Source organism: Arachis hypogaea, chromosome 14 (genome assembly GCF_003086295.3).
Source record: "Arachis hypogaea cultivar Tifrunner chromosome 14, arahy.Tifrunner.gnm2.J5K5, whole genome shotgun sequence".
NCBI lineage: Eukaryota > Viridiplantae > Streptophyta > Magnoliopsida > Fabales > Fabaceae > Arachis > Arachis hypogaea.
Genome location: NC_092049.1, coordinates 111,472,192 through 111,481,945, shown reverse-complemented (window position 1 = coordinate 111,481,945; position 9,754 = coordinate 111,472,192). Strand labels below are relative to the sequence as shown.

Here is a 9,754-nt window from a genome sequence, read left to right as displayed (position 1 = left end):
CCAGTTAATAATACTATTATTAAAAATTATTTTTTGCATTGATTTTTAAATCAATTATTAAATAATTATTTTTGTTAAGATAATTGTTTATAAATTATTTCAAATTATATTTTGTTAAGATATAATTATTTAGATTATTACTCATGACACGGGTATAATTTCATTTTATACCAATTAATCAATTATAATTATATGACACGGGTGTAATTTTAATTTTATCTACGGATTATTTCTCGTAATAATATACAACATATTATTTACTGTGATAATTTGATTTGATTGATTTCTAATTATTTACGTACATAAATGATTAAAATATATAACATAAATATCGTAATTATTATAATTCTATGATATAATTATAATTAACATATTTTATCATAATTAAATATTGATTTGATATAATTATAATGAAAATACTTTCCCAAAATAATATAATCTACTATTATTCATCCACTAATTATTTGGCAATAAACCTTAATATGATTTTTTACATCTCCGCTACGGAAAATAAATACTTAGATATACCAAATAATATGTAACATATTACTATCTGTATAAGTTAAGGCACAAAGACAGGATTTAATTAAGGTGATTGAAACTGTCACCAAACAGAATATGACCTCAATCGAATAAAAAAAGGTACTCGATTTTGCATTAATTAGCTAGTCGAAGAAATAACATACTCATTCATTATTCATGTTTCATTATATTTTTTAAATAATATATAGAAAACATATATCCTGTGTATAAAAATGTGACTATTAGTAATTTTATTTATAAACCTTTTTTTAAACTATTACTAATTTCAATTTTAATAGAAAATCTGAGAAAATAATTTCGCTTGCCATAAATAATATACTAAAACTGTTAGTATATTATCTTCTATATGGTTAATTGAATTTATCAATGATTTTTCCGTGTAAATTGTTATTACCCAATTTTTAATAACTACTTAATATACAAAATTTGAAATTGAAAATTGTTATTACTAATTCAATTAACTGGTTAATTGAGTAATAATTGTTAAATTATTAAGGTGCAAAATCATTGATTTACTCAATAAATTTTCATATATTATTTATATTTCAAGTAATAATTTGATATTATATTATTTACCCAGTTAATAATACAATTATTAATAATTATTTTTTGAATTGATTTTTAAATCAATTATTAAATAATTATTTTTGTTAAGATAATTGTTTATAAATTATTTCAAATTATATTTTGTTAAGATATAATTATTTAGATTATTACTCATGGCACGGGTATAATTTCATTTTATACAAATTAATCAATTATAATTATATGACATGGGTGTAATTTCAATTTTATCCACCGATTATTGGCAAATAAATTTTATTCCAATTATAAATAAAATCTGTTTCTATTGGCAAATAAATTGTCTTTAGGTCAACGATTTAATATATGTATAGGTTCATTTTTTGTCAAATATAATGAAAATACAAATAAAGAAATGAAGGATAAAAATAAACTTAATAATATCTGACACTACTTCATTTTATTAAATTATTTAAAAATAGCACATCTACAAAAAATAATCGTAATATATAAATTGAGGCAATAATTTAAAATTCTATAATTATAATTTAATCAAATACTAATAGTAAAACTAAATTACCTAAACAATATTGAACCTATTCTAGTCCTTAGTCACGTATAGTATAGAATCATTCTTGTAACGACAACCAACTGAAATAACATTGTAAGTTTCAATATTTAGAATTTGTGCAAAATCAGACCATCCTCTTGTTAGATAAGCTTCATCATCCGCTATCCATGCAATGCGGCAAGGTATAGAATTATCACACCGAGAAACCAAACTAACTCTTATTCCCCTCAATGGCATTGCATGCATGCAAAAGAAAGCTGGTAATTTCTGAAAAAAATCAAAATATGTTAAAAAATTATTCTAACAATGAACAGCTTAAACTAAGAAAATTTAAATATATTACCAATCGTTGAAATTGCATATTTGAATTTGTCACGAATTTAGCAAAACTGAACTGAAACTGAGGGAATTCAATTTCATTATGTGCTCCACTTCGAAGATTTTCGGGCAGACGTAAAAAACATGGAGGGGATGGAACTTGAACTTTCCCTATAAAGTTCCATGGATGCAATTCATCAATCAAAAATCGAGCTCCTCCTAAGAAATCTAACTTTAACCACATTCCATTGGGTTGGTCATAATAGGTGAGTAGATCCAACCATCCTTCGGTAAAGTAGAGACTATTGCCTCTTCTTTAAATGCTTACATCCATGTAGTTGGAACCCGAATCAGTGAAGACAACTCGATGAGGTATTTCATGGATGTGATGCATTGTAAATGATTGTGGCAAAAGACAATCGAATTGGAACATTAGACGATAAGAATAACTTAGAGTAACAACAAATAAAAAATTATCAAAAGAATAATATAATAGAATGAGTATATGAAAAATATTATAAAAAATTATAAATTGTACCTTAAAAGGATCAACTTCAATAAAAAACGAAGAATACATTCTTATTCTATGAAGTAGTAAAAAAAAAACACTAAATATAAAATTATGAATTGACTCTCAAATTTAGATTCATGTACCACAGGAAAACACTATATATAGACTTTAGTAAAACAAAAATAAATATGTAAATTACCTATTATTAAGGTAATTTTTTAATAATGCATTAAATTTTGATTTGATACAATTATAACGACATGTTTCTAAATTAATATAATTATATATTATTTATTAAATATTAATTACAATATAATTATATTAAAGATATTTTTTATAAAATAATTTATAAAAATTATTTGATATACGTGAATCGGGTAACAGATTTATTATTATTATTATTATTATTATTATTACTATTATTGATATTATTATTATCATTAAAATTATTAAAAGTATTTTTAATTGATAATTGATAAGTAGTTTAATAGTGCATTAAATATTGATTTGATATAATTATAATGAAGATATGTTGCTAAATTAGTATAATTATATATTATTCATTTAGTATTAATTATAATATAATTACAATAAAATAATTTAGAATATAAAAAAATTTTTATTCGTTTTGGAGGGAAAATGGAAGCATGAGAGATCGACACGTCAGCTTTAGTAACTGGGAGAAAACCCAGTTTTAGTATATTAAGTAGATGTGAAAAATTATAATTAATGCTTCATCTCTTTACTGTTATATATCTAATCAATCTATCTTTAAATCATCAAATTCTAATACAAAAAAATAAATTAGTATAGAATGTTTAGAATTTTAGAAAAAACGAATCCGTCTATTATTACACAATTCTATTGTTAAATTATCAATTTAATAACTCTTGAATTTAGCTTATTATACATTACAAGAAAATGGAACATTTGTAACAAAAATTTTGTATCAAATTTAAAATTATTACGAAAAAATGATTTTTTGTAATAATAATTAGTGATTGTTACAAAAGAATAATGAAGTTGTTACAAAACATGCTAATATTTTGTAACAACTTGATTTTTTTTGTTACAAATTATATTAGTTTTTGTAACAAACTGTTGTTTGTTACAAAAATTTGAAATATTTTGTAACAAAAAGATAAAGTAGTTGTAAAAATTTGAAATATTTTGTAACAAAATATCTTTTTGTTTCAAAAACTTCAATTGTTTTGTAATAAAAAATTAATTTATCACAAAATTTAACATTATTTATAACAAGTTATTTGTTTGTCACAAAATGTAAGTATATTTTATAACAAAAAAATTATTTCAAAATGTTAAACACTTTGAGAATAAAAAAATTATTTATATAATTATTTTTAGAATAATTTATTTTGTTTGAAAAGTTAAAATATTTTACATATTTTAAGTAATTTTTATTATGAATAAATTATGATTTATTTTATTAAATTGAGCTCTAAGAGATTAATTTATTATGAATGATTAAATTATTTTTTATAAATACTTTAAATTTAAGTTAATTTTATCATAATTAGTTGTTTTATTAACTTTTACTTTTAGAGATTAATTTATTAGAAATGATTAGATTCATTTTTATAAATACTTTAAATTTAAGTTACTTAATATTTATGTACAATTTTTATTATAATTAGTTATTTCATATAAATTGAAATTAAAATTCTGCTGATAGAAAAATAATAAAAAGGTATATAATTTAATTAGATAATTGATATTTTAGATTTAAATATAATATATAAAATTTGATGAATATGTTTATTTTATAATTTAAATTAAAAATAATTTATCTCAAAATATGTTTATTTTATTAAAAAAATCAGAAACCTTATTCCCAAAATGAAGAACCTAACCCTAATTTTATCCTTCCTTACCAAGATACCATCACTCAGCCGCACCCTATCACATTTCATCCCCTTCAACGTAACAAATTTCAGAAATGAAAAATCAGAGAAATGAGAGTGATGCAGAGGAGGAGAGATCGAGCAAGAGGACGCCGCTGCTGTCGTCGTGGGTCGTTTCTACCGTCCCTACCGTCGCCCTTGGAGACCGTTCTTGCTGCAACTAAAGCTTCCACTGTTGCCGACGGGTTACTCCCGTCGTAGAGCCTTCAACGTTGCCATTATCCACCCCTGGAAGGGGATCTCATCGCCGCGCTCTACTGCCACGAAGCCGTCGCGTCTTGCCGCCAAGGGTTTCGTCGCCGTCGTGCCTTGCCTCTGTCACTGCTAATCCACCGCCGCTGCTGCCAGGTCCCGTCGCCATCACCATCACAGGCAGGAAAGGGGGAAAACGAACAGAACGTGAGGGAGAGGAGGAGTTCTCATCGTTGTTATACGCCCAATTATCACTGGTGCTTCCAATCCCACCGTTGCTGTTGCGCCGCCGCCTCCGGAGTTCGTCGCCGTCGCCAAGGTCCGCCGTCGCCAAGGTCCTCCGTGAAGAGTAACGCGAATGGAAAAGAAAACAAGGAAGCTGCTAATGGGGATTTGGGAAAATGGCTTTGTTTTGCCTCTGCCTCTAGGTTCCGTAAGTTGCCAGAGTCCTCAGCTTTGATAGGTAAAGCAAATTTTTTAACTGGTTTTTTGTTGCCTTTGGGTTATTTCTGCAGACTGCTCATATTTGATAACATAGAGAATGGAAGCTTAAAGGAGCATCTCAATGGTAAATTTTGAAAGAAATTAGAAGGATTTTAGAGGAGCCTCTCAATAATAATTGGAACTATTTTTATTTCTTTATTTATTTCAATGTTTGAATGCTGGTAGATCCCTTGAAGACTCCCTTAAATTGGAGGATGAGGTTGCAGATTGCTAATGAAGTTGTAGCAGCACTGGTAAGCTCTTTAAACAAAAGCTTATCAAAGAACCAAATTTTCCTAATGTGTTTTGACTTGAAACTGCACTCTTCTTATCATATTTTTCTAATGCAAGTAATTTGAGGACTATGAAAAGTTAATGTCTCATTGAGTTCATGAATTGCTATTGGATGCGTGACATCCCTGCTAAGCTGTAACTGTTTAGCATTTCTCATTCTTGGCATTTATGATAAAATAAATATTGGAAACTATCGTACTTGGTTTCATGGAAGCGAGTGTAAATTAGTTTCTGAATATATATATATATATATATATATATATATATATATATATATATATATATATATATATATATATTCAATTTTCCTACCTTAAAACATGTTAGTATATAGGAAGATTAAAATTTTTACAGAGTTTCCAACAGTTGTATGTTTCATTCAGTTTGCCAATGAAAAACAAAAGCTTAAATGTGTATCTACAAGATAGTTCTATATGACTTAGCCTATTTCTGAGTTCTTTCTTTTGATTGATATGATTGTAGAAACATGAATATATGAGGCTGTTTTGTCACTTATATCTGTGACAAATTATTTAACGTTTCACAAAAGTTGTGAAACATGATTCTGATTTTGGACTTTTGTTGTGTTGATTGTGGCTGCAGGAATACTTGTTTCTTTTTAATGATCCACCAGCATATCATGTCTCCATCAGCTCAAGCAATATTATGTTAGATGAGAACTTTGCAGCTAAAATAAGGAAACATTTCTTTTCTCACTAGAACTAGCATCTTCTATATTTGATAGACATGCCAGAAGTAAATAAAGCACTTCAATGTTAAAATAGTGTGACACCAGATTTTCTTCTCTAATACAGTTATTAGATTTTGGCCTTCTTACTCCCAGTGCAAACTCTGTCATGATGCCGAATTCAGGAGGTCCTTATCTCTCTACAGAAAATAAACCAGTGAGCCTGACAGTGAGCCTGAAAGGGAAAATGAGAAAGAAGTTGATAAAAAAGCTGTTGTTACAAGCCTCTTAAGTGAAACGGTAAGTGGTTTCACTGCAGACTTATGTGGATAAGCATGATGAGTCATTTAAGTAATCCTTGTATTTGTGTGTGCATTTGTTGTTGAATAATTTCTCACATTAAGTTGTTATTGCTGCTCTATACTTGCTGTTGCTTGCTGCTGATTTTTCCCCCTCATTGCTTGCTTGTTGAATGATTGTTAAATTCAATGAGAAAGGAAATGCTGCTGAGTTATTGTTGTTTGTGTTGGAATAGATGATGGTTGCTGAACTGAGATTAGTTTTATTGATAAATCTGTTGCTGAAATCGTTTAGTTTGGCTTGATTGATTTTCTGTTGAATTAATGGATAAACTGTTGTGCCCCTGCTGCTTGCAAGTGTAATGGTTATTGACTTCAATGAATAGAATGCTGCCTGAATCCATTACCTTTGTTCATTTTACTGTTTTGGGTGCTGTATGATGGGCCATTGATTGCTGTTCTGCTGAGTGCTGCTCTGTTTCTTGCTGGTTGGATTGGTTTTAATTGTTTCCTCATGTTTTCTTGCTGGAATTGGCTTATTTACTTCTTTCCTATGAATTCATTATGATTTTTTGTGTTTTTAACTGTCAAAGAATTCATATGGAATTTGAATTGATTGATTAAAATTGTGAAATAGGCAAATTTACTGCTGAAATGCTGCCGGAATTTATCTTAAGCTGTTTTCAATATTCATCTTTGATTCAATTAATTGATTGAGTTGGTATTTAATTGCTTTTGGTTTTCAACTGTTGCTAAGATCAATTGATTGATTATCCGGTTAAGTGCTTCACTGTTTTGGTTGTTGGAAGCTGGAAGCTTGGGTTTTGTTATTCACTATTTGGTTGCTCAATTAAACTGCATTGTGTTGTTTGAGCAAACAAGTTCTATTTGACGAATTTCTGTGTCAAAATAGACCCTTGTTTGCTACATGATTTCTGATTGCCTTAAGATATTTCTTTTGACTATGCACCTAACTTTTTGTTTCGGATTTTCTTATTTATAGGAGTGCTGAAATGGTGACCACATGCTACTTTGAGGGCTCAAAAATATTTTGATTCATAGAGACACTAATCTATGTTAGAACTTTTAACTTTTGGTTGAACTTGTGCAAGACATATAACTTGTAGAACTAATCAATGTACTCACTAATGTTATTTTGTTTTAAAACAATTTTAGCTAAATGAGGCATGTTTGAATTATGTATGTTTTTACATATTATATAAATGTAGACTTGCTTAATAAAATAGTTAATATATTAGTTAATTAAAAAAAATGTTACAAAATCAAGTTACATTTTGTAACAAAATTTTTTAATAGGAAAAAATAGATTGTCACGAAAAATACTTTGAAGATCAAAATTTGTTACTACTTTTGTAACGGCTTCTGATTTTTTGTATCAGAAAAAATTGTTACAAAACATCATATTAAATTGTAACAGTTCCATTTTTCGTTACAAAAACTTTTTGTAACGGGACTTACTGCAACGGCTCCTTTTTTGTTACAAATACGCCTTTTTCTTGTAGTGATAATATCTAATTTTTTTCAAAAGTAATACTAAGTATACACTAAAATTAATTATTAGTATAACATATAAATTAAAATATAATATATATATTAAAATAAATAAAATAATACATATATTTATACATAAATACATAATGACTAATTATAATATACAAGTAATATTTTTATTTTTCCAAATACCTAAACTCTTTTAAATATTACCGCTTACACCATAAACGTTAAGGCGGCCACTTAAATGAAGTCGTGAAAAATGATTTCCGCTAAAGTCGCCATTCTGATTTGAACAAGTGTTTCATCATGATTTTCTTATTAACTTGGTTTGGTTTTATTGAACCGTATTGAACCAAACTATTTTATTGAATCTTATTGAACCAAATTATAGGTTCAAATTATATGGTTCAAATTTAAAAATACCAATATATTTTTAGAGTAATATTTTTACTAGTAAATTTGCTTAATGTTTTTGTCCTTCAATAATAAAAATAAAATAACTACAAAGTAAGTTATAATTTGTATATCTAAATATAAATAAATTATAATAAAATAAATTATATTAAAAATATTAATTAATTAAACAGTTAATTTAAACTAAAAAATTAGATAATTAGTTATATTTATAATTAAATAATTTTTTACTAAGTGTTAACAATTATAATTTTATTAGTTAATGTTAAGAATGGTGTTTCAATTGTAATTAATTGTTTAGTATAATTTTTATTTAAAATAAAGTATTATTTTATTTAAAATTCACTATTGTAATTATAATTGATTATACATTAGAGTATCTCCAATGTTAGTTCTAGTTTCAATTTCATTTTGGATTCTATAAAAATATTTGTAGGATCATATATTATAAATAGTGATTTGAAATTCAAAGTGAAAATTTGTTCCTCCATTACTCAATCTTAGATCACTTAGAATTTTATATTTTTTTAATTATTTTATCAACATAATTATTTGAATGACAAAATTTTATTAGTTCTCCATCAAAATGATATTGTATCTTTAAGGTGAATTTAGAATATGATTTAATCTAAAATTTTTGTTTGTACATATAAATAAATGATAATTAGTTATCTGATCGAATAAAAAATTGAATATCATTTAATTAAGTTCATAATAATAACAACAAGAAAAAATGTTAATTAGTTCTTAATATCAAACTTAGATATAATTTGATGTGATCATCTAAAGTTGTATTTTACACTTTTAATTAAGTATCAATTAGTAATTTTGAAATTTTGATCGAACTTAAAGTATTATTACATGTAAAGTTCAATCTAGCACTCAAATCTAAGTGTTATTTTGTTGTTGAGATCGAATATAAACCACAATTTGATGTAAAGTTCTCCTTTTTTTTTTTTAAGTAAAAGAGCTCAACACATTAAAGTGGAGCAAATAGTATCAAACAAACAAAAATACAGGCAACTCCCACAAACTCCTTGAACAGAGGAACAACATCCCCACGTCATCTCTGGCATAGCCATCAACAACCCTAGGGATGCATACCTCCCCACTCATCGCAGCTAAGGATAGACAATGTAATGATATCTTCTACGCCTTTCTTTTGATTCTGAAATATCCTTCTATTTCACTCCATCCAAATATGCCAAATGATCGCACAGAAACACCTTAATCGCTGCTTTCGATCCTCTTTCCTTCGTGGCTCATCTGTCCAACTCAGGAAATGGTCCTTCATTAACCCCGGGACAGCCCATAGCCGGCCAGCCATAGATAACCATGCACTCCACACCTGCCAAGCAAAATCACAGCCAAGAAACAAGTGATGGACCTGCTCAACATCCTTATTACATAAAACACAGCTCTTATCATATTGGCTAATAATCCCGATCCGACTTAGCCGTTCTTTTGTGTTCACCCTGCCGA

At 27.1% G+C, this 9,754-nt stretch overlaps 1 protein-coding gene across 1 annotated transcript; it reads left to right on the top strand.

Annotated features, from left to right (window-relative positions):
• The first annotated feature begins 4,422 nt into the window (after positions 1-4,422).
• On the top strand, positions 4,423-7,542 carry LOC112742927 (uncharacterized). Its single transcript, XM_025792169.2, has 5 exons — positions 4,423-4,497; positions 4,589-5,147; positions 5,249-5,316; positions 5,960-6,344; positions 7,347-7,542. Exons 1-4 carry the CDS (start codon positions 4,423-4,425, stop codon positions 6,074-6,076), a joined length of 819 nt encoding a protein of 272 aa, XP_025647954.1. The 3' UTR covers positions 6,077-6,344; positions 7,347-7,542.
• The last annotated feature ends 2,212 nt before the right edge of the window (positions 7,543-9,754 follow it).